We start from the raw sequence: 26,170 nt of genomic DNA, 5'->3' as shown, positions 1-26,170 counted from the left end.
CAGGAGAGGTCTGCCACGCCATGTGGGTCACCTCCAGGGAGGAGATTAAACTCATGCTGAAGCAGCTTTAGCTTCTTAGTGCTGCACTTAAACCTGCTGTGCCACCAGGGAGGGCAGCCAGGCCAGGCCTTTTTTTTTTTTTTTTTTCGCACTGCCATATACCCAATGTGCTTGGTACACAGTAGGCTGTTGAGAGCTGTTGACTAAGTGAATGGGTGGGTCAAGGTTGTGAGTTGTGCACGTATAATGCATAGCTAAGCAGAAAGATTTGCCTCTGTAGACTACACAGAAGCAGCACTGTGTGCTGGCTTAGGCATGGAGCTGCTTGTGACCACAGGCTAGTTTTAACTTGTGGGTTATCAGCGGTGCCTTGTGAGATGGGGCAAGTGCCGGTAGCCATCTGAGGACTGGAGGGCAGCTGTCCCACACAGGAGAACTTGGGCCACAGAGCAAAGCTACCGGTTACACTGTTAAGCAAAGGGAAGGCCTGCATCCACCCAGTCCACCCTGCCCCGTCACCAACATTGATCACCTGTCCTCACAAAAATGTGCCAAGTGCCCTCTGTGTGCCAGGCACATGCCAACCCATACATATGACTGACTCGTGTACTGAGGACAAAACCAGACAAATAGAAGAAGAAGTGTTTGTCCATAGGGCTTAAATAGCAAGGGGTATGGTCCATAGGAAAGGCTATTTTGTAAAATTTCACAATAAAGGACATTATGTGGAGCAACCGAAAAAGCTTGAATAAGGCCAATAAATTAGGTGATAGTATTATATCAATATTAATTTTGTGTGCTGATCCCTAAATTGGTTTTATAAAATAGTGTCCTTGTTTTTAGCACATATACACCAGTGTGTTTAGATATGGAGGATACATGTGACCAACTTACTTAAAAAATAATATACATGTATGAACAGTGTGTGTGTGTGTGTGTGTGTGTGTGTGTGCGCATCTCTGGCCTGTACCCCAGTTCTGTACGAATAAATAAATAAATCTTTAAAAAAAAAACAAAAAAAAAAAACCTCGAAGTTATCCAAATGTCTCTCAATTGGAGAAAGGGTAAATTGTGGTAACTTCAAAAATCAAAAGGAAAAGGAAAAATCCTCAATAAAAAGGAACAAATTACTTATTTATACAACATGGATCATATAACACAAATCAGTGATTTATTTTTCTCTTCTGCTAAGCCAGACTCAAGACTATATAATATATACAGCTGATCCTTGAACAACATTGTTTTACTGCGAGGGTCCACTGATAGGAAGATTTTCTTATAAATAGACAATGCCAACTTGTTGTATATATTGTGTATATATATGTATATATGTACACACACATATGTATGTATACATGGACATACACATATACATAGGGACAGAGGTCCAAACAGGGGAGGAGAGAGTGCAAGGGACTGTGGTGATGGTTCACTTGTATAGACACACATGCACGCACACACACATATGTAGTACAATAAGAGCACTTTCCCTTACGATTTTCTTAATATTTTTTGGCTATTTTATTGTAAGTGCATAGTTTATATACTACATATAACATACAAAACCTATGCTAACCTGTTCACCTGATCAGTAAAGCTTTGGTCAAAAGCAGGCAGTTAGTTAAATTTTAGGGAAGTCAAAAGTTGTATGTGTAAACAGTGCTGCAATAAAAATAGTGCAGGTTTCCTTTGGATTAGTGCTTTTGTGTCCTTTGGGTAGATTCCTAGGATCAAAAAAGATAAACTCATGCTATTTGCAGCAACATGGATGGAGCTCAAGGGATTATGCTAAGCGAAATAAGTCAGAAAGAAGAAGATAAATATCGGAGGGTTTTATATATATATATATGTGGGATATAGAGAAACCAAACAAAGGATCAGGAAAAAGAAAAAACTTGCTAGCTGACCATAGATTTGAGGCAGACAGCAAGGGAGGGCAAGAGAGAGGGGTCAAAACAGGGGAGGGAAGAGCGCAAGGGAATGTGGTGATGGTTCATGGGTAATGTGGGAGAATTGCTGGCACCACACTTAAGGGGAGAAATCAAACACTGTCCAAAAATCAACAACAGTGTAAGAAAAAAAGCTATACGTGGATTTTTTGACTGTGGGGGGTGGGGTGGTGGTGGGTTGAGAGGGGAAGGGTGGCCATGGTCATTGCCCTAACCGCAGAGTTTTTCAAAGGTCAACTGCAATTCTATTTATATGACATTTTGGGAAAGGCAAAGCCATAGGCCAGAGGACAGATCGGTGGTTCAGAGGTGGGTAAGTGGAAGGGTCAAGGGGCATGGCGAAACATGTTTTGAGGTAATGAAACAATGTAAGTTTTTCCTTTTTAAATAGACTTTCCACTACATAAATCGACTTCCAGAACTATATAATTTCAGGGGTACAGCTTCACACTTTGATAAGTGTATATTCCACCCATACCCTAGAACCATGTCTAGATTGTCACAGATTTGCACATTAGAAAGGGTGAATTTTGTTCTACATAAATTATACCTGAGCACACAAACACAAAAGTTAGAAAAGTCACTACTAGAGATTGTTAGAGATCTCTGATAATCCGACACCAATCAACAACCTCTACCCTAGCTCTCCTTACTACACTTTATATTATTCTTCCCCCATGGCACTTCTCACCATATAACAAACTATTTATTTACTTATTTATTGTCTGTTCTTTTCCTCCCTTTAAGTGTAAGCTTTTTAAGAATAAGGCCTTTTTTTCTTTTTTTTTAAAGATTGATTTACTTATGCATACAGAACTGGGGTACAGGCCGGAGGTGCAGGGGCAGTGAGAGGATTCACCAGAGACAGAGTGGGGAGCAGAACAGGCAGATGGATGAAGTACACTGCTGAGGGGAGCAGCGGGCAGGACAGGAGAGGTCTGCCACGCCATGTGGGTCACCTCCAGGGAGGAGATTAAACTCATGCTGAAGCAGCTTTAGCTTCTTAGTGCTGCACTTAAACCTGCTGTGCCACCAGGGAGGGCAGCCAGGCCAGGCCTTTTTTTTTTTTTTTTTTCGCACTGCCATATACCCAATGTGCTTGGTACACAGTAGGCTGTTGAGAGCTGTTGACTAAGTGAATGGGTGGGTCAAGGTTGTGAGTTGTGCACGTATAATGCATAGCTAAGCAGAAAGATTTGCCTCTGTAGACTACACAGAAGCAGCACTGTGTGCTGGCTTAGGCATGGAGCTGCTTGTGACCACAGGCTAGTTTTAACTTGTGGGTTATCAGCGGTGCCTTGTGAGATGGGGCAAGTGCCGGTAGCCATCTGAGGACTGGAGGGCAGCTGTCCCACACAGGAGAACTTGGGCCACAGAGCAAAGCTACCGGTTACACTGTTAAGCAAAGGCAAGGCCTGCATCCACCCAGTCCACCCTGCCCCGTCACCAACATTGATCACCTGTCCTCACAAAAATGTGCCAAGTGCCCTCTGTGTGCCAGGCACATGCCAACCCATACATATGACTGACTCGTGTACTGAGGACAAAACCAGACAAATAGAAGAAGAAGTGTTTGTCCATAGGGCTTAAATAGCAAGGGGTATGGTCCATAGGAAAGGCTATTTTGTAAAATTTCACAATAAAGGACATTATGTGGAGCAACCGAAAAAGCTTGAATAAGGCCAATAAATTAGGTGATAGTATTATATCAATATTAATTTTGTGTGCTGATCCCTAAATTGGTTTTATAAAATAGTGTCCTTGTTTTTAGCACATATACACCAGTGTGTTTAGATATGGAGGATACATGTGACCAACTTACTTAAAAAATAATATACATGTATGAACAGTGTGTGTGTGTGTGTGTGTGTGTGTGTGTGTGCTGATGGGGGGTTAATAGAGGGAAAGAGAGATGGAAAACAACAAATAAGAGAAAATAGGATAAAGTGAACTTGGTAAAATGTTAGTATTTGAGGAATCTGTACTTTGTACTTATTTTTCAAATTTTATATGTTATCTCAAAGTAAAACTTAAATTTTATCCAGCCAACATAGTATGGCTATTACAATGGAAAGAAAAGGAATGGACACTGGGTCGAAGAGAAAAGAAGGACTGGGGTGGTGCCCAGGATGGACCTGAGGGCTGGGGGAACACTGAGCTGGAGAGGAGAGAAAAGCCTGATAGCTCAGGCGCAGAAAGATGCTAGACGTTGAGAACTTGGTGACATTTAGTGTAGTTTGGCCAGAGCTGTAGGCTGGCTAAAGGCCAGTGATGTGAAGACAATGTGAAACTTAAATTAAAAATATAATTCCTCAGTCACATATCAAGTGCTAGAGAATCACATGTGGTTAGGCTGCCATGTTGTAGACACAGAGCGCTGCTTTCGTCACAGCAAGTTCCATGGGACAGTGCTGCTCCAGAATGTCAAGTTTGAGAATTAGGCTGTGTCCTGGGTGGACAATGGGTTCTGAAACATACAGCAGGGGCCTACGGGTGGGCCTCTGTAGGTCTTCCCAACACCTGGTGGACAAGATATCCAATGAGGAGACTATTGGCATAAGCTTGGAGGAACTAAATGAGGTCCAGTCTTGGTAAACAACAGAAAAAAATATATATAAATAAAAACCAAAAAAGTAAAAAGAATTCAGGAGTTAAACAAAAAGGAGACACCAAAATGCCTTAGAGATTTTGATAAATGAGGGGAATTCTATTGATGGAAAATGAAATTTGGTAGTGAAAGATGAAGCGTTTGGCCCAAGTGAATTTGGCAGATGAAAGAATTTAATCTACATGTAGGCTAAAAGTCCAGGATCAGAATTCTAGAGAGAGGCTGGTGGAAACTGGAAGTGAAACATTTCAGAATCAAACATGAGTTATAGGGCCTCCCTGGTGGCCTAGGAGTTAAGTCTCAGCATTACCACCATAAAAGTCCACCTCTATGGCCTGAGTTGGGTTCCAGGCCAGGGAGTTAACCCACATATTGCACAGCAGACTTCTCATGTCTCGCTGCTGCTCCCCTCAGCACTGTATTTCAGTAGATCTGCCTGTTTTGCTCCCCACTCTGTTTCTGGTGAATACTCTCACTGGCCTCCCTGACAGTTATTCCATACAAAAATAAATAAATAAAATCTTTTAAAAATGCAGTTATAAAGAAAACTGGGAATGGGTCAGTTCTTTGGAGAAAAGAACACGGCAAAAGATGAGAAGGACTAAGATCTGATCCCACGCCATATTCACGCTTGGGTGAAGGGGAGGTGCTGTTGAGGGACCCCAAGAACTAGTAGGAGGGCCATCACTTACTTCAACCCAGCAAGGAGGAGAACAGGAATTGGGATGTGGCTTCAGATATGACAGGTAGTGTTTGAGGGCAGGTTCAGTGGGACTGCGGGGTCAACAGTCACTCCACAGGAGATTCTCGAGGGAACAGGTAGGGAGTCAACTAATCTGTCAGGAATTTCAGAGGTGACGGGACAAAGAAATACAGAGTGAGAGAAAAGAAATGTGGGTGTAAGATTTCTTCCAAGGTGAGAGAGAAGAGTACAAGTTTCAAATCAGAAGGCCAGGACTCAGCAGATAAGGGGAGCCCAGAGATAGTCTGGGAAGGGAAGTGCATGGGAAAGGCTGATCTCTGCGTAGAGATCGACTGGGGAACGGAACACCCATGACTGACTCAGTCAGGCAGTTCCTGCCTTTTGTCATTCAGGCACACTGGGAAGAGAGAGGGTACCACTGGAAGAGGCCCTTGTAGGAAGAAGGAACACTTCTATCAGAGCCAGGATGTGCCTTCCTGTGGAGAGGAAAAGCTGCCTGTTCAGAAGAACCAAGCAGAGAGCCTTTTATGGGTTGAATTGTGTCCTCCCCCCACCCAACTTTGTATATTGAAGCCCTGGTCCCTAGTACCTCAGAATATATTTTAAGATGGGGCATTTATAGAGGTGATTAAATTAAAGTGAGGCAGTGCTGGTGGGCCCTCATCCAAACTGACTGGTGTCCTTATAAAGAAGAAGAAACTTGCACACAGAGAGACAACTGGGATCCACGCGTGGAAGCAAGGCTGTGAGAGGACACAGCAGGAAGCCAGCATCTGTAAGCCACGGAGAGAGGCTTGGAAGCCACCAAGCCTGCCAACATCTTGGTCTTGAACTTCCAGCCTCCAGAAGTGTAGACAATCTCTTTCTGTTGTTTAAACCACCCAGTCTATGGAACTTTGTTATGGCAGCCCAAGCAAACTAGTGCAACTGTGGGTGGACACAGGGGGGCCAGGAAGGAGGCTGACAGCCCTGGGGGATGGTGGGCGAGGATTCACGGGAGGTGGCAGAGGCATCGCATGAAATCCAGTGAGGCCAAGTCCTGCCCTGCACTATTCTTGGCAGCTCTGGCAAACCTATGCGGTTAGATGTAGAGCCCAAACTAATATCAATCTTTCTGTGTTACAGTTAAACACACAGAGGCCAAAGCTTTATGTTTGTTCTATAAAGTTGAAACCTCTGCTGCTTGAATCAGTTAGCATTTGAAACTGGTTTGTTTTCTGTGAGTAAAAGCAGTTCTAAATGTTAGCAGTGTTCCATTGCCTCTCCTATACATATTTCATATGACCATCTGCTGTGTTCTAGGCTTACAGGGAAACAGTCACCTGATTCCCAAGCCCAATTTCTCATAGGGCAGCAGGCACAGGGGTTTAAGCTTCTAACCCACAGTCACATCATTCTTGTTCTACTTTGGCTCTTCTCTCAACCAAACAAGCAGTGCACTTCACACGCTGTTTCCATTTCATGAACAAGGGGATGGATGTGTCGAAATTCAAGTGACTTGCCATAGGTGGCCAGCCTGTAACTCTGTCTTCTTGTTGCCTGCTTATCCTAGCTGGTGATCTACTTTATCCCCAAAGACTGGTTTTGAAATCGTTTTCTGTCTCTTTCCAGAAATGTAGTGGGCACAGCCTCTAGAGCTGGCCTTGGTTTAAGACACTGTCCTTCCCATGAAGCCAGAGAATATGGTCCCTCACCCAACAACCCATATCTTCACAATGTTTTAGAAGCATTATTTACAGTCACCAGGGCATGGAAGCAGCCTACCTGTTCACTGATGGAGCACTGACTCAAGAAGAGGTGGGGTCTAACACCATGGAGTGTGATATAGCCAGAAGAAAGGGTGAAAGGCAGACATTTTCAACAAAATGGAGGGAATGTGGGAGAATTATGTGCAGCAAACTAGGGACAGTAACAGCAAACACTGGACATTTCCATACAATTCATTCACATCAAACCCTTTAACAAACCAATGGACACCAATAGACATCCTGAGGGCTCTGAGGCTGAAAGGGAGGGGAAAGAAAAGGGGCGAGGGGACACCCAGGATGGGGGTGGGGTGAAATTTAAAAATTCTTAAATAAGTATAAAAAATAAAGAAAAGATTTCTTACAAGTGTAGGAGGGATAAAGTGGATTATAGAGGGATAGTAGCTGGACTTGCATATAGTTTATTTTGTAAATTCAACTTAAAAAAGTAAAGATAAAAAATACGACTAAGTGGGGCCCTCCCTGGTGGTGCAGCGGGTTAAAGCACTGCACTGAGAATCTAAAGCCGCTTCCGCATGAGTTCGATTCCCGCCTGCCCCGGAGGTGACCACATGGCGTGGCAGACCTCTCCTGGCCCGCCCGCTGCTCCCCTCAGCAGTGTACTTCGTTGATCTGCCTGTTCTGTTCCCCACTCTGTCTCTGGTGAAGCCTCTCACCGCCCCTGAGCCTCTGGCCTGTACCCCAGTTCTGTATGTACAAATAAATAAATCTTTAAAAAAAAAATACGACTAGGGCAAACGGGTGCGTGCACTTTTCCCTTAATTTTTTTGATCAACCTAAAATTTCTGAAAGAAAAGGCCCATTAATTAAAATAATAAGCTGCATAATTAAAGTACACCAAAGTGTGGGAATTAAAAAATTAATAAAATTTGCTGTAAAAAGTTAAGCTGCATTGTAAAGAGGGTATACATTATAATATATGCCCTAATGCCAGCCCCTCCCTCAACCCCTACCCCCGAACACTGCTCTGTCCTCTCCTGGTTAGCAAGCTGCACTGCTCCTCAGTTAGTTCTATCTTAACACCTAGACCGAGTCTCGCAGGCTGCACCTTGAGCTCCTTCGGCCAATTCAGCCCTTAGTAGAGGCAACACTTTCGCCGTCTCTAACCTACTTTCTCTCTCCTGGATTCAGCCATGTTACTTATTATCCTGTCAACTAGTTGACTCTCATCACCTTCTCCAGTACCCCAAATTCACTGCACAAGGTATTGTCAGAGAGAAATACCCCAGAAGGAAAATGAAATCTTGCAAATCACATGACAGTTTCTAACCACATGGTCAGGCACAGGGCCTGGTCCTTCGAAGAGGAACTCAGTCCCCTCCTCGGGCAGCACACTTCTGACAGCACTGCTCTTGAAGCCCCCAAACTGTTCTTTGAGTTCCTCTTCATCCCTCTCTCTACTGCCCTCATTGTCCCTGGAGTCCAGACTTCTCTCTGGAGATCCCTAAACATTCTACTTCCTGACCGTCAGCTCCATTGCCACAAACTGTAAGCCCAACATGTCCAAAACCAAACCCAGAATCTTCTCCCCAAACTGTTTCTCTGAAGGTCCTCTCCCTGCTCATGTCCGATCATTAAAGCCTGCCAATTCCATCAACTAAATACTTCCTGAGTTTGCCACTGCACACGTCCCACCATCGCTGTTTCTGTACAAATTGCACTACCTCTAGGTCCCTGGTGCCCCACTCCTCACCCTAATGCAGCCCCCTCTGTGGCCAAAATGCTCTTTCTCAAATGCAAATCTGCTGTCACTCCACTGTGGACACTCTCAGTGGCCTCTTAGGATGGAGTTCAGCTCATCTCACAAGGGTCCTTGAGATGTGTTCCCAGTTTTCATCTCCAGCCTTCTTTCCTACTGTTCCTTTTGGGGATACCCTCACTCCTGCTCCCAATGCTCAGTATCAGTGATTTTCAAAGCTGAGTGTGCATTATGATTTCTAGGGATTGCTAAAAACACAGATTCCTGGCTGTCCAGGGAATTCTGCTGCTGCTGGTGGTTTGTGCCTCACCTTCTGGGTGGCTCTGCCCTGGACTGCAACACTTTGATTCTTATAGATTCTACAGACAAGTCTCAGCTCGCATGTCACTCCTGCCTGTGTGGGCTCCATACTCCTCTGAGGTGGTTCTATCTCAAGACTAATCACAAAATATTGCAACTGCAGAAACATGCCCCTCCCAACAGGCATAAACCACAGCAAGCTTCCTGGGGACGGGGTCCTCGTTCACATTTTGTATCCCCAGTGTCTAGCACAGTATCTGGTGTATGCTTGAAAAACGTAACTATTAAAGGAATGACTGAAACCCTTGAGGGTCTCTGTTAACCTGATGAACCCCAAGAATACTTCACCCAACTCCTGGATTCTCATGCTGAGAAATAAAGCCCTGGGCCTTGAATTCTGGTGTAATTTCCCATGAAAAAGAGACACCTCTTGCTTTGTCACCACCTAGAATACAGCTGCCAGGTGCTGAGCCTTCCACTCCACACGGGAAACTGAGGCTGGGAGAAGACTCACGATTAAAAACCCTGCTTCTGGGCCCTCCCTGGTGGTGTAGCACTAAGAAGCTAAAGCCACTTCAGCATGAGTTCGATCCCCGCCCTGGAGGTGATCCACATGGCGCAGTAGACCTCTCCTGACCCACCCGCTGCTCTGTACTTCGTTGATCTACCTGTTCTGCTCCCTACTCTGTCTCTGGTAAATCCTCTCACCCCTCTGCACCTCTGGCCTGTACCCCAGTTCTGTATGCATAAATAAGTAAACAAATCTTAAAAAACAAACAAAAATCTCTGCTTCTTAGAAGCTTCCTGAGAAAGCTGGGGTAGGGCAAGGGAAACCAGCCTTCCAATGGCCTGAATAATCCATCTTTTGCTTCTACCCCAGCCTTCCCAAGCCCTAACCTTTGAGAATCTGCCTTCTGCTCTGAGAAGGAAGAGGTCAGCATCCACAGAAGTTTTCAGACTTCTCTCTCCTGAATACCTTAAATGAGCAGAGCAGAGAAACCAGAGCAAACATTTGGGAGATAGTTACAGAGCTTGAAGGCAGGTCTCACAGAGTCAAAAGGGTCTGAGATAATGGAAAGCAAAGGAAGTTCGAGAGGTAGCGTGCATAGCCTTGGTTACAGGGAGGTCCCTGAATCTCTGCTTCTCTGGGGACATTTCCCTTTTTAGGTAGTTAACTAAAAATAGATATCAAACCCTTCACAATTCCCAAAATCAGCGTTAACTTTTGCCAAAGATTCCTGAAAAGGACTGGGATTGGGTTTCATGTGGAGTGAGCCCGAACCCTCAGGGCTATGCCAGAGGAGAGCCCTTGCAGATTTGTGGAGAAATATCAGTCTTTTTACACAATTAACACCTCTGGACAAAATTCCTATACACATCCCCTCAGCAAAGGCTGTCACAGAAGATTCCAGAGGAACACTGTTCCCCCTTGTTACTGCAAACATTCATTCCCAAACCCCCAGGACACAGACAGTCAGCATGGTGGTGAAAGAAAGCCAGTGTGGCTGGACAGCAATGCCCTCATTGCTCAGCTGGATCCTGTGGGCCTTCCTGGAGGGGGCAAAGCCTGTCATTTGACTGGCTGGTGGGAGACACTGGAGGAGCTGCCCAAGAAGCTGGAAGTAGCAGCCCCGGGGTGGCAGTCAAGGGCACAGGGAAGCTACAGGGTGGGCTCAGGGCCCATGGATCTTCATAGACCAGTAACAGGTCAATATTGTGGAGTAACTAGGGCTGGGGCAGGCTTTTGAGACATTCATGAAAATACCCTGACTCTTCTCCCAGAAACCTGGGCTCCTCTTTCACTGTTAAGGCTTGAGGCTAAATCTCAACTGCTTCAGCCCTTGGAGTCCTGTCAGGTTTCAACATTTTCTATGATTTGGAGACAATATTTAAAAGAAGAAATTGATCTTGGAGAAATTTTCCAGGAAAATTCAACACTGCTTTTGACTTCTGAAGATACTTTCAAGTTGACAGGACTTTTGGTTTCAAAGGCCAAAGGAAAAAAATATTTAAACCATCACAAGCTGGGATGATCCATCTTGCTGACTGAAGCCAGTTACCAGTGTTAGAAAGGAAGCTTGGGTCAAGATCAAGGAATACAAAGGGATGTTTCACCTGTGTCATTCCCAAATCCCAGCACAGAGGATGCACAGGCCTGTGACACACTGTAACATACGGGACCTCATGAACTGATTTAAAATATCAGAAACTCATTATTACCCTAGTTTGGGCCAGGCACTAAAGTTTCAGAGATGGCTCGGCACGGGTTCCTGTCCTTGGGTTGCAATCACAAGCTGTCAGTGCTCAGCTATCTCTCTTCTTGGAAGAAAGGTCCTAAGTGCTTCAAGCTGATGGAAGGGTCCCAGAGTCCTTGATCATGCTGGCATTGCCTGCTGTATTTTCTAAAACATTTCTTTCTTTTCTTTTTAAAGATTTATTGCCCTTCCTCTGAAACCATTTCTTGAGCCCGATCAATTCCTCCTTCACACAAAATGTCATTTAGATCCCCTCCAATTGGAATATACTAAAGCTGGGCCTAAGGTAAGGCCTCCTACTTGGGATGTTTCTGCCTTTTTGAACTTTAGCCAAGTTGGCTTCCATGCTTCACACATCAGATGCCAGGAGGCATGTCAGCCAAGCTTACTGAACTGCATCGCTCAGAAAGAAAAGAAATAAAGCATACCATTAGGTGGCCTGATGCTGGAACTGGAAAAAGCCGGGGGCCAGTCACAGAAAGTCAGTTCCAGAGGGATGAAGAGATTTGACAAGGCCACTTGTTCAATGAGAGGAAGAAGGAAGTCTCTGTCCCTGTTCGTGTCTAGTGGTTGTCGGTAAGTTTTATGACTGAGCACTTCCCCAGAACCAAGCACAACAAAAGGCAAAGAGAGACCCCACAGGGTGTCGCTGCACCCCCAAAGCCCTTCATCTCAAGTGGAGGAGTCCTGGATGCTTCTTGCCAGTCTTGTGTACTTCTCTCCTGTTCTTTTACCAAAGGAGGAGAAGACTCACCCTGGGATGGAGGGTCTTCTGGAGTTCTGCTTTAAATTCCCATCTTATGGGGGAAATCAATTATAAAGGATACCGGGACAATTGAAAATAGACCAGATTAGAATGCAGTATTAGTTAAATGTTAAACATCCTGATTTAAATAACGTGGCTATGTTTTTTGGTGATACATAATCCCGTTTCTAATTTATTCATAAATCTGTATCTGAATGATGAATGGTGAATATATGTGTGAATATGTACACAGTATATATTATACCTATTTGATGTATAACATGATAAAAACATGAGAATACATGATAATGGTGACTATATATGAAAAAACACATGGTATATATTGTGATCTATATAATGTATGGTGAAAAATATATAAACGAGACTATCTGATAAGTGGTGAATGTATATATGAATATAAACATAGAGAATGATCAATGGAACAATGTAAAAAACTGTAAAATTTAAAGAATTGGTGAATCTCATGGTATACAAGAGTTCTTTGTATCATCCTTAAAGCTTTCCTACAAATTTAAACTTATCAAGTTATAAAAAGAATCCCTATTAAGAGGCAGGCAGGAAAAACCCAGACAGTCTCAAGATCCAGGAGAACATGTCAAAGGTCACCTTCTTCTCCCCCTAGCTCCACGGGCACTCAGACCTCCACACCCCTAGTGGGCAGCATTGCCAGGCTTCTATGGACAGCATGAAGTACAGCCCGCACCTGCGGCAAGGCACAGGTGGGCAGGGCTGTGTGGATCAGGGCTGCCCTCACAGTCTACCACCTGGGAGGCCTTGGGCAGGACAGTGAGTTCTCTGAGGCTCAGTTTTGCTCACCTGTAACATGGGAACAAGTATTTGTAGCTCAGCTGAGTGGGAATTGCCTGAAGTGACACAAATTGAATGATTAAGATGATGACAGCTGCAGGGGTGTGCAATAAACTTGTTTTGTTTGTCAAGTGGATGGTCCCGTGAGCTGGGGCCCTCAGAATAATACAGGTGTCTGCATTTTCTCCCTCCACTCCACACGACAATGCCATCTTCCTCTTTGACCAAACCAGATTCCTCTCCTCCTTCATAACCTGGCCCAGAATTCCCTCACCATCCCCCACCTCCCCAAGCTACTCCCTTCGCACTCCCATGCTTGTAAGTTGGTTTCTGGCAGGTTAACTTACATTTTGTCAGTTTTCGCTCACCCTGGCTCTTGGGTTGGGGAACTTGGCTTTTCCCTCACACTGTCCATGCTCAGCAGCAGCCCAGCTCTCAAGGATTCTCAGGCCACAGTGGGGACAAATGCCATCCACACTTACACCTACAGCTATTCAGAAGACTATTCAGAAGACCTGAGCTGGATGCGCATGGGGAAGGACCAAAGACCTCGACGTGATCTTTTTGACAAGAAAAGCCCTCAGCTTCCCTTCACTGTAGGTCACTGTAGGAAAGATGACTTTCCTGGTACTTCCCAGTTGTTGACAAAAATGAATACACATACATAGCTAGACCCAGGTCTCTGGGCTTCCTCATGGAATCAGAGAGGTCCGGGGCTGCAATGCTAACAGATAGGGCAAGGTACAGAGGGGTGTAGATTGCATGACATATTTGCATATGTACATGTAAATGCACAGAAAAAAGTAATTGTGGATATATTTGAAGAGGTGGGAGGAACTGGGTATACATGAAAGAGGGCTTTCAAGTTGTATGTGGTACATTTTTATGCTGCTTAAAATGTTTTAAACAGGATGCATGCATATTAAACTTATATAATTAGTAAAGATATAAATTAGCTCAAAGAGGCAAGAAAACTGGGCAATGCAGACCTAAAAGACACCCTCTTCATTTCCTATCGCTTCTCAGGAGCCGTCTGGAAAGGCAGCACCAGGGTGACCTGGAGGCTCCCAGGGAACTCAGCAGGTTTCCGAAGGATACCTGTGTAAGCAGGTGCAGGGGCAACTGGAATCACCCAGAGAATGTCCCAGCGCTCTGGAGGAAAGGCAGCAGGCTGGATATTGGGACACTCAGTGGTCATCACTGTACATGGAGAGCATGCTCACACTCCTTTGGGGAAAAGACAACTGTCTGTAAGAACAACTGAAAGGCTCTCTATACAGCGAAACTCTCTTTCAGCAGACAGATCTGCTTGAATTGCAAATGTGCTGGTTTGCTAAAGTGATAAAGGGCTTGGTGATAGAAAGGACTTTTTGCCAGTCCTACTCTACCCCTATGTAGCTGACCCCATTCCCTGCTCCCTCTTGAGAGTTAGGAACCCTGGCTTCCAGCAGCTACACTGCAGAGCATCTTGCTTCCTTCCTGAAGAATATGAGGTGATAGGGCTATCAGGGACCTGGCTTGAGAAATCCAGAGGCAGTTCAACACTTAATAGAGAAAGGGGAGGAGACCAGGCTCCCCTCTGGAACAGCTGGTTTCTAACCTGATCCACCACCCCCACCCTCCCCAACAACCACACGCTGGCATGGCCTGAGAGTTGAAACAAATACTGAAGGCTGGCTCCCACTCCCAGACATCTGATCTGATCAGCCTGGGCCCCAGGTGACTGTCATATGCAGCTGGGGTTCAGGGATTCTGCTCTACGACTGGCACAACCTGATTTGGGGTCTGCAGCCTTGTTTCCCCAGGGCAGAGTCCAGGTCCTGCGTCTGCTCACTGTCTCGGGCTTGTTTTTCTCCTCCCAGCTCTCTGCCCCACCTCACTTCCCTCGGGATCTTGGGGTCTTACTGGAATGGAAGTGCCAAAGCTGAGGTCAGGAGGCTGCCGACCGCAGCGTCCAACACCAACTCCTGCCTCGGTGCCAGGAGAGGCCAACCACGGCAGACCCCAGTTCACCACTGGGCTTCTAAGATCCCACATCTCTTCTCACAATGCCCCATAACCAACAGAACATGAGCCCCAGAAATCCCTTTAGAAGCTAAAATAATTAACTCACTCTTACCAGATCTTTCTTAAAATTATTTGTGTACTTCCTTATGGTGACAGCACACAGGTGACTTTGTGATGGGAAACCCGCAGGGATCACAATTGAGATGAAAAAAATGTACAAAATGATGTAAAAATAAACTGTTATATATATAAAAAATTATTTGTGTACTTCCAACAACTTATCAAATGTCGACTAAGCTGAAGCTCCCCATTTTGGTTTAACATCCACGAGAAGTTATAATTCCAGTTGCCTGGCATGCTGAAGGCTGAGCATGCACCCATGGCCTGCTTGCTGTATGTGCAAGGAAGCCACGTGCATCACTTGGAAGGGAAATATGTTGTTTTGAGGAGAAGAGAATAAAATTAAGTCATAGAATGCTGCCTTGTAACGGAAAAAGAGAAGCAGTGTTTGACTCAACCTCTATCAGTTCCCTCTATTAGTTTGGGTAAATAAGAGCTGGTCTTGCTTTTTGTTTGTTTAAAACACAGACTGTCTTAGGAATAGTTAATCAACCCCATACCGTCTATTAATATTTGGGATTTCTGACAAAATTAGACCAATAATCACTAAAAGCCAGGGTTATATTATGGCTTTGTGAGCTCCAGGCCCTTCCTCTATTAAAATATATAGATGTGTGTAGTGTGTGCGTGTAATAGATATACACACATATAAAACATATGTGTGTATGTATATATATTATACATGTGCTTATAGATATATATGTATACACATGTAATTATATTTCACAGCTGCATTGGTATAAAATGAGTATATATTATGGATTAAGGCATTTTCTTTTGAGTTAAGAATTTTTTTTCCTAATTATATAAGATATCAAAATATTTTTGTGGACTATAAAAGCTCTGTGGGCCTTCTGCATGGAGCCTGATAGAGAATTGGGCCCTGGGGGAAGTCAAGATCAAAAGGAGGAAGCTATGGATCCAGAGTTATAGGAGACACTCCCTTGGCTGTTTATACCACAGCTGTTTAGACCACTACCCAGCAGGACAGATTCAATTGGGAGAGACCAGGAGAAGCTCACAGAGGTTGTGGTGAGAAGTGGAAAGGGTGGAGTGAGCCGACAGTGGACATAGGAAGGAGGACAAACAAGACGTGTACCACCGCTGGGTGCTGGGGGAAGGCGTAAGTCTCACCAGGAGTTCCAGAGCCATTCTGGGGTATGGGCAGAGGCCAGATATCAAAGAGCTCAGGTAAAGAAGCAAAGGACTATGTTGCCAACCCTCACTCCTGGGTATCTTGCCTAATGCCTAGGAAAGCTGGGCAGGTACTTACTCTCTGTTCCCAGGACTGGAGGAAGAGAACTCTTGGGCTTCCGGGCTTTCATCTCCAGGCCCTTGGCATTCTCCCTGGCAGGAGCATCTGGAACAAAACAGGTAGCAGTAAACATTAGTTGGCAGCTGCCCAAGGAAATGAGCAATAAAAATCTCACTTCAGCATGATAGCCACCACACTCCCTGTTTCACTCCAAGGGTCCCCAGGGCCCACTGAAAGGGCGCACCTGTGGTCGGGTCACCTTTCCACATGAGAGCACGGATGGGCCGGCTTCCCCTCTGCAGCCAGACTCAACTCAGGAATCACACGCTGCAGGTGTGAAGGTCTGCTCGCCTCTCCCCATCTTTTCCCAACAAGGATCTGGATTTCCAAGAGCCTGCTCTGTGCAGAGACCTCTCACACAGAGGAAGGACAAAAGAGGGTCCCTGCCCTGAGCTCATGGTCTACAGGGGGGTGCATCTCTGCTTTCTCTGACTTCCTTCCACACATGGGCACTGACAATCAGGTTGTCAAGACCTCCAGGCCAGATGAAGGCCAGCACACTTCAGTCCATCTAGATTCGGCCTTGGACCCATCCTGGGGGCTTTTGCTCTCCCTCGCCAAACAAATCCGGGGACCCTTCTGGGCAGACGTGAAACATTGAGTGGGGGAGCACAATTCTTTACGCCTCTTCCCTACCTCCTTCTGGAAAATGCCAGAGAGAGCCTTTCTTGTTGGGGCTACAAGGTAAGAGGGTATTGGGCCAGCGTGGGAGGAAAAGGACCTCACTAGCCCTGAATGAGATTAGACTTAGGAAGCTTTGGGGAAACCACAACGTCCAGGGGACACAGTGAGCAGCAGCTGGCTGAGTGGCTATCGCTGTGGTCCAGCATTTTGGCCACAAAAGAACACCCTTCAGGGACACTGGGAGGAAGGCTCCCCTCAGAGCCCTCTTCCTGTCCATCCTTTTCCTGCTCTGAACAGAGGAAGCTCAGAGGAGGAAGGAGTGGGTGGGACTTTCCAGCAGAGGCTTTGGCCACATTCCTGTGGCTCCGCTGGGGAGGAAGGGCCTGCTCACTGCCACCCCAGTATGGGGCTGCCGTGTCCACCAGCACACTGTTGTCTCTCAGGCTGAGTGCCTGGGGCTTTGGGGTGGGCGTGGGAAGCAGAGAACTAGGGGCTGGGATATATACTGCCCTAGTACATGGACTCTTAGCACCCCTATGGGTGCATTTCTCTTTCTAGGAGGCATTTGGGTCCTCTTTCTATTCCTGAATACAATCTACCTGCATAAATACACACCTGTCAGACTTCCCTCTCACCTAAAACCCATTATTTGGGTGACCCAGGTGAGGCTGAGGTGGACACTGTCCAGGTTCACCAGCAGCTCCTAGGCACACAGGCCTCCAGAGTGGTGGGGGCAACCCCCCACCAGAGACAGCCAGAAGCTGTACACATATAACTACAGGAGTGCTTCCTTGAGGGCCTTAAGTACAACTTCCACACAGTATATGGCAGGGGTGAGGATAAGGAAACAAAGCTGGAAGAAATCCTTTCAGGCAGGATTTGATAACCCAGCCCCTGCCCTGCCTCCATTTCACAGGGGGCATTATCCCACATCTTCCTAAAAGCAAAGGGGCCTCACGTGGTGAGTCAGGGCCCCTGCCATCCAGATCCCATGCCTGGTCTCCTCAAGGAGTCACCCACACACCAAGGGCGTGCGGACTAGCAGCCCCGGGGGTCACTCTCAGCTACTGCAAAATCCTCAATACCTATTTGTTGACCTCTGATTCTCAACTCTGGCTGCACATGAGCACACCTATACCTAGCGATCTCTGCCACTCTTCCCTGCCATCCTGTTTAATTGGTCTGGTCTGGTGCCTGGATGTCAAGAACATTGAAACTCCTAGGGATTAAAAACTCCTAGGTTCCTAGCTCAGGCTCTTTCTCTGTGTGTGTGTGTCTGTAAGTATTGGGGGGATGGTGAGAGTGGGGGCATAGAGAGGGCTTCCTGGATTACTCCAAGAGAGACAAGAAAACCTGTTAGTGATTTTCCTCCATATTTGGGGACCAAGGCACTAGAGACCAGGAGGGTGAGGTAAGTCTGTGATTTTTTTGTCCTGGGTCCTACCCAGTTCCCCTCCTTCAAAATCAGCATTTCCACAAGTACCAATGACAATTTAAATCACCAAGAATTTGTTTTCTTTCCTTTTAAGGATGAAAAGGGGAGGGCAGAGTCTGTACAGATAGATTTGACTTCCTTGGCCCTCAACACTCCTTGCGGCCTCTCTCCAGGTGAGTTCCCGAGCATCACAGGAATAGGGAAACAAAGAAGGTTCAGGGTTTTTGTTTGTTTGGTTTTTTAACTGATGGGTGAATTCAGGCTTAAACCAGCCAAGAGTGAGAGTGACCACTCTTCCAGGGCTACTGAAAGCTAGGAGCTAGGGGCTGAGATTCCTTATTTCCTCGTGGGGTTGGCTGTGCTTTGCTGTCATGCATCATTAGAATAAAGCCTGAGAGAGGAGATTCTAGTTTTGGTTTTATCAAAAATCTTGCGATAACAGGCAAAAATTTCAACTGCCCATGTATCTCTCCACTGCACCGCTGTACAAAGAGGATTTCTCTATCTCAAAGTGTTAGAGGGTTCCAAGGAAAAAATGCAGGCCACAGTGCCCAAGAGAGTAGAAAAATGATCATTTACCCCAATACAGCCTCTGTTCGCGAGTTGCCGCCTTCTCTGAGTCTGCCAAGTCTGAGGCAGAGGCTTCACTTTCAGAAAGCCCCACAGGCCCCTATCCGCATGTGTCCTGCCTCTACACCCTGCCTCAGATTTGGGTGCTGGCTCTCCCCTGAAGTGTGAGTAAACTACCCCGTGATGCCCTTTCAGGCTTGTTTTGAGAAGTTCCATGTGCCTTATCTTTCCATCTGACCATGGGGAAAGGGCCTCATGTTTCCCTTTCAAAGCAGGCACACCTCCAGTATGGAGTCCCACAGGGGTGGGATGAGGCCCCATGGCCCCACCACCCCAACTTCGGGCTGTGCCTGCACTGTGGGACGCCCAGGGTCAGGGTGCTGAGCCACTAAACCTCTGTGAGAACCGCTGAGAGGAGGCTGGAAGGACCCTCTGCTTAATCAGAACCAGCCTTGTGCTCATGTGGCTGCCCAGGGGATAAAAATAATAGTAATAAAAGCTTAAGGCCAGCTTGTATTTGCTATCTATTTTAAACTGCTTGTGATGAAAATGAACTCCATTTCTAGGTCTGGGTCCCAGGGCTTGCATCCTTTGCTGGCCTCCGTTGTGTCCCCAAAGAAACATGGGAGTGGGGGGAAGATGGACATGTGCGGAGGTGGGGGGCCTCTCCATAGAGAGGAAAATGTGTCCTTATATGGACAATGCTTCACCCTTCCACTCCTGAGTTAGCTCTGGACTCAGCCCTCCAGACAGCATTGTTCTCTTCTCTCTGTACCAACAAGTTGACTCCTTGAGCTCTAGCCCCAGGCAGGGGGAGCCAGGCTTCAGGGAGCAGTCTGCACTTCCTCCTAGGAGCCCCGTGAGGGGCAGGGCAGAGGGACTGCCTTCCCTCTCCGCCTGAGAGCAAGCAGCAAGCTGGCAGAATGGGGAGGGAGCAAATTCTGGTCAGGAAACAGCTCCTTTCTGGTGCTGCTGTTGGGTGAATCTGAGTCCTTGCACAAGTTCCTGAACCTTCTGAGGTTTACCAGCTTCACCAGGAAAATAACAACACCCCAACAGAGGATTGAATGAGGCAAAGTAATTAGTAGGTGCTTCGTATGGCTGGGGTGAGGCTAAAAGCTCTCTGTGTATTTTCAGAGAGCGGTACCATTTGCCAACATTCAAGTGTTTTGGGCCTACACAAACAGCAATTTTATTTAGTTCAAATGAATACACACTAACTGCCTGTGATAATATAAAAAACAAATGTGAAAGTGGGAGCAGACTCAGGATATGGCAGGACCGAGGCCAACAAGAGGGTGGATGAAAATCAGTGTAGCCACAGCGAGAAGTGGCCGTGGTGGTGTGGCTGAGGGTGTGAGGAGCTCAGGCGTGGGTTTAAGGTCTAGTTGCTCTCCCAGCTGCTACCAGCCACTGACCTTCAACAGGCTACTCAGTCTCTGTACACTTCATATGAGGCTTTCTCCCATCCCCCCTATACGCCTTCGTTGGGGTCACCAATAACCCCTGTGGTACCAAATCCAATGGCCAGTGAGGTCTCCTCCTCATTACTTGGCACCAGCATCTACACATGGATCCGTCATTCCCTTCTTACCCGAAGGGTCACCTTTGGCTCCTTTCTCCTGGATTTCTTCCTGTCTCACTGGGGGGGACATTCTTTCCCAGACTCCTTGCAGGCCTCTATCAGCCTTCTTTCTCTCTGTTTGGCTGCCTCCTCCCCTCCTCCAGCCACATCCACCTCATTTAATGTCAGGGCATCAAATGGCCCCAGATGTGTATGGGTTCACGTATCCTCCAACTCAGACTCCCCTGACTCCAGTGTCAGCTAGCCGCCTGCCTTGCAACTGTGCCCATTGATGGCTGACAGGCATCTCGACTCTGCCTGCTGGAAACTGCATTTTGGCCTCAGTAGGAAGTGCCAGCACTGACCTGAGCTTCCCCATGAAAACGAAGAGCTACCTTTGACTTCCCTTTCTCTCTCCATTTCCAATTCATCAACCAACCCCATCAACTCTACCATCAAAAGAGATTCCGAATCTGCTCATCTCCCACCACTTCGAGGAGTCCAAGCTGCATCATCTCCTGCCTGAGCTGACAGCTCCCACATGGTGTTCCTGCTCCCCCTCTTACACCAGCTGGGCCTGGTCACCATACAGCCTTCTGAGTGGTACATTACAATGTTCCGTGCTGGCCCACCACACTCAGAATTAAGTCCAGTGTCCTGCCTCAGCGCACATGGATGGCCTGGAGGATCCTCTCTCTGGTCCTCCTTAGTCCCACTTCCTGCCACTCTGAGGGCAGAGTGACCTTGCACAGTTCTGCCAAGCTGGCACTCTGGGAGTGCTGCAGGCACAGTGCCAGTGCAAACTGGGCTCTCACCATTCCCCGGACTCTTTCTCACTCCCCTCAGGTTTCTGATCAGATGTTACTTCCTCAGAGAAGACTCAGATCCAGCCCTCCAACCACTGCATTCCTTCCCTTATTGCCCTTTCGCCATGGCACATGACATCACCAGGGGTTATATCCTGTTATCTGCTTATCTGTATCCTTATCATTTCTCCCTCAGTAGAATGAAAGTCCCTGACAGCAAGAACTCCTGTTTTCTTCACAGCTTGTGCCTCAGCCCCTGGTGCAGAGCCTGAGTCCCATGTTTGCTGAGTGAGTGGTGTTGTTGGTGCCCACTGGAACATGACCTTGCACCACACGAATGCTCGGTCCTCATGGTGACCAAGCCCTTGATCTCACTGTAGGGGAGCTTGGATGCCTTCAGCCAGGAAGACTGGGGAAGGGTATCTTGGGAGCACTGAACAAGCCAATGGATGCAATAAGGTTAGAACATACTTCAAACTTATGTTAGAATTTTGGCCTATAAAGGGCTTTGTTTCCTCACCTCTCACCACCTCAAATGAGAGGAAACAAGCCACTCAGAGCATACATGGAAGGACTTCCCAGCAGGAAGGGCTGACGCTAACGGAGACAGGAATCACTCAGAGTAGACATAGCACGGTAGTCACTACTGGGAGGCCATTGGCCATGGGGAGGTGTAGGCTGGGTTAAGACTGGGTTCCAGTCCTGCCAGGGTAACTCATTGTAAATCCCAGTGCTGGGCAGTTCGGAGGGCAGGGGCTTCAGAATCAGTGACGCTTCATCATCTGCCTGGGTGACCTGGAAGGCTGTTGATCCACAATGAGTTTTCTCATTGAGACTGATATCCTGCCCAGCTGTTGGATAAACTAAAAATGACCACAGCAGGCATTGAAGGTCAGCCTCTTCTCCTCCAGGGTGAGTTTTCTTGCCAGTCCTCACCCATTCTAGGTTGCTTCTTTCTATGACACAAGGGAACTCTTGCCTTCTGTTGTACATGGAAGGAAGGTGAGACCAGAATCAAGACTGTATATATGATAGCTTTCTTTTTTAGAGTAAAGAGCCACATAGCAGGATGAAAATAGCCAGATATGCTGCATTTATATGGACGACCTCCGTTTGTCTTTACTCTAAGAGGGAGACGGCAGTGTGGCTGATCCAGAAGAGCCAATGCATCAGAAGCACTTCTATGAGGTCTTGCACTATCGTTATGTTGGCCACAGACCTATAGTTTTGGCAACAGCTATGTGAGTGATAGTGACTGGCAGGGGACAGGGCCAGCTCTGCTAAGTGGCATGGAGAAGCCAGCCTGATGTCTGGGTCAGCTGTGGTCTCCAGCTCCAGTGGAGAAGACCCTCACCACTCGTTGGGAGGGATACAGGCAGCTGTCGGTAGAGATAGGTTAGAAGACCCCACATACGAGGGGCTTGAAAGTTCAGTCATAAGGACTGCTGAGGGCATATTGTTCTTCAATGTATTTTTAATTCATAACCCCTTTTGAGAATTTGATGAAAAAATATGGACTTTATTCAGAAAAATGCTCTAGCTCAAGATATGCAAGCTTTGGCCTATAATTTCAAGGAAGCATGGACCCATTGGAATTTCTAAGGGAGTTGCCTTAAGGAGTGGGAGTTGCTGAGAGGATCAGGGACAGAATGAAGACAGGACTAATCAGCTGAGTGGAGCACAAGAGAGAAAAGGTCTGAAAAATGGGCAGGCAGTTGTAAAGGAAACTGCAGTCCTTTACTGTTTAGCTAGAGCTAATAAAGTGAAATGTGGGAAGAAGCCCACCCCCATGCAGGACATGCATATCTCCAAGAATAGCAACAGGGAAAAGAGTGGGTGTTGATGGGACTGCCCTTTTACTCTCTGAAAAACCCAAACTAAACCAAACAAAATAAAGCTCAGTTATGGAAGAGTCAGTTCTGTTATCTCAGCTGGCCTCCCTCACCCCTTTGCTAGCTCTTCTCCTCAGGCCCTGCTCCCAATTTTCAGCCAGAGGCCAAACCTTGCAGGATGCCTTTATGGAACTAAAGATAAATAATGATGGTCATCAAGATCAGTGGACAGAGCAAGGCAATCTATTCAAAGGAGAGCAATGTATGAGTGAAAACGCCCTGTAAGTTGCAGAGTCTGTTTCCCCAAAGTATGCTGTGGGGAAAGCAAACGGTTTGGTATTAAAATAAACCATTTGTTATTTCCCCAAAGGTGCTGACATTTTCAGATAAGGAAAATGAAGAGCTGTCCTGCCTTCAACTAACTATGTAAATAGGCTCAAAGAAGAGAGAGGGGTCCCGAAATCAGACAGCCTCATTAGCAGGCTGGGCTTCCTTGGCTGGAACCCAGGGCTTCCAAATGTGGCCTGTAAGAAACAGACTTCCAGGATCAAGTCCCAGAACTTGACTATTTCATCACCTGTAGCACCTGTACAGCAGGAGGCTGGACTCTGACCTGGCCACAGTCCAGGTCACACACAGACATCTATGACGAGCCTCAGAACACATGTTTCAAGCCCCCTCTCTGACCACACACTCAATCCGTCAAATCTGCTCTCTGACACTCAGTCTCCTGTGGTAAATACACATTCACTGAAGTCCAGGGAGACACACACACATCAGCAACAATTTCAGCTTTCCTGATGACTGTTGACAACCGGATTTGAGTTTCCACTGTGTGTTTAAAGATTTTTTTTTTTTAACACTTCCTCTTCTTTTCTCATATTCATTCCATTTCATGGATACCAGCTTTTGTGATTAGGAAGTGAATTGATGTAATCCAGAAAGGAGGCAAAATGTGGGACACTAGTAAAACAGGTTAGAATTTTAGAATCCAAGTGATCAGATTCAGGAGTCAGAAGAACAAAGCTAGTCTTTGAGTTGCCTTATTTGGACATTCGTTTCAAATGTGTCAATAATAGCTACTAACCTGTCGTTTCTAGGGCAAGGAATTGCTTTCTCAAAACCCTCTCTTTAGACTTTAGGCAAGCAAATAATGAAACAGTAAAGGGCCGGATTGTGAGGCTCAGGGGTTCCCGCACTGACTGGGCACCAATGGGCCAGTGAATCTCATGCAGGACCCTCTTCCTTCCTGTAAAATGAGAGAGCATGCCGAAACCACCAGAAGGCTTGTTCTACAGCCCTGTCTCTCATTTTAAACTCCACATAGAGGTGAAAGGAGAGTCCTGTATATACCACCTGCATTTCTCCAGGACAAACCCCAACCCCTCCCAGGGGGGCTGCCCCTTCCTCACGTGGAGACTGCAGGCAGGCCTCTGTTCCCACGGTCTTCTCCTCTCCCTCTGTTACTGTTACTACTTTTATCCCTTTTGAGCGTGGCCCTTTCCCCTGTCCCCAAAGACTCAGCCCCAACTCACCTCCTCCAGGAAGTCTCCCCACATAGACCCCACTCTGCGCTCTCCTCTTGGTCTGTCCTGCCCGCACTGACACTTCTTTGTTGTGGCTTGTAAGATACTATGTGGTCATTTTCCTGTGGGTGTGTCTGTCTCCTCCTGTCTGGTGCCAAGGCTTTCCTGCTTAGCAAGGTTCTTCATGTCAGGGGTCAGGTCTGAGGGGGAATGGGGGGGTTGACAAGATGGCAGCCTGCCTCCAGTGGGGGTGGGGCGAGAGGTCGCATACACCCTCAAGCAGGGCCCCCCCTTTCCTTCCTGTGTCATTTTATAACAGTTGACTTCACACCCACAAAACGAATGCTTTGGGTGCGAATGGCAGCCTTGGACGCAGTCTGTTCAGGTGTGGAGGGCAAGGCGGGCCGAGTAATGGGGCTGCACGTGAGGCAGTGGTGGGTGGGCATGACCTACCTTCCACAGTGACTTGGCAGGAGCATTCGGCCTGGCCAGCAGCGTTCTTGGCCACACACTTGTACAGGCCTCTATCCTCGGGCAGTGCCTTCTCGATGGAGACAGAGCAGCATGAGCCTGGGGAGCAAGGGGAAGAACAGGTGAGTGGTCTGGGTGTGGCCTCGGGTAATACCTGACCTGCATCCTAGGGCATAGCAGGTGTCAGTCACACGGGCAGTCTCTGGGAGGCCTTGGGGACTCACCCTCCTTCCCAGCAAAGCCAGGGTATTTTTTGCTGATAACCTAGGTCCGCAATAATTGATTTTTAAGCATCCCTCTGGTACCCTTTCCCCTTCCAGAGAGTTCTGTTATGGAGACATAATGGGAAAGTACAGGAGGCAGAGAAATGATCTCTGCTTTTGGAGAATATTCAGTTCCAAAGAAGGATCACATGGACATAGACCCCAGACACTGGGATGTCACTAAGACAGGTAAGTAGCTATCAGGCGCCGGCGTACAGACCTGTGTGAGGAACAGTGGTGGGTGGGGAAGCTCTGCCCAGCTTACAGCAGCGATGCTGGGAATGCAGCTCAGAAAAGGGAGTTTTGGACAGAGAGGTAGATGGAGAGAGCAGGAATCTCTGCCGAGAAGGGACTGGCCTGAGGGAAGATCTTTTGGGAGGAGGTGACTAGTCTGGGACTCCAGATTTGGCTTTTCCAGAACAGTAACTGAGCTGAGAGCTGTGGCCAACAGCAGGCACTGGGCTGGGAGAGAGGTACTTGGCATTGCCTCTCTTTTGGTCCCCGCAGAGAGGGGCACAGTGTCCTCTGTCCCGAACCCTCACCCAGGTCTACCCCTCCCTCAGACCTCTTCTTGTTTGGTTGAGGAGGAGCCAGGCCTGGCGCACACACAGAAACCTGTGTCTGGTCCTTGGCCATGTTAGCTCTCTCATCCCAGGCCTGGCTCCTTCTCTGGGGAACTCCCTTGAAAGGTTTCCCTTGGGGTGTGTTTTGAGGCCAGCTAAGGACTGAGCCTGCTGGGCCAGGCAGGGGTGTGTGTGTGTGTGTGTGTGTGTGTGTGTGTGTG

The 26,170-nt window shown here is 47.1% G+C and overlaps 1 protein-coding gene across 2 annotated transcripts in view; it reads right to left on the bottom strand.

Moving 5' to 3' along the window:
• The window catches only part of MYLK (myosin light chain kinase), a 236,412-nt gene that overhangs the window by 47,445 nt on the left and 162,797 nt on the right, over positions 1 to 26,170 (bottom strand). For both annotated transcript variants that reach the window (XM_004675148.2, XM_012733783.1), the window contains 2 exons: positions 25,106 to 25,222; positions 16,254 to 16,340 (listed from right to left, as the gene is read on the bottom strand). In XM_004675148.2, the coding sequence (XP_004675205.1) occupies positions 16,254 to 16,340; positions 25,106 to 25,222 (204 nt within the window). The remainder of the gene's footprint in view (positions 1 to 16,253; positions 16,341 to 25,105; positions 25,223 to 26,170) is intronic.

Source organism: Condylura cristata, unplaced genomic scaffold (assembly GCF_000260355.1).
Source record: "Condylura cristata isolate star-nosed mole 26May11 unplaced genomic scaffold, ConCri1.0 scaffold00003, whole genome shotgun sequence".
Classification (NCBI taxonomy): Eukaryota; Metazoa; Chordata; class Mammalia; order Eulipotyphla; family Talpidae; genus Condylura; species Condylura cristata.
This window is presented reverse-complemented; position numbering and strand designations above follow the sequence as displayed.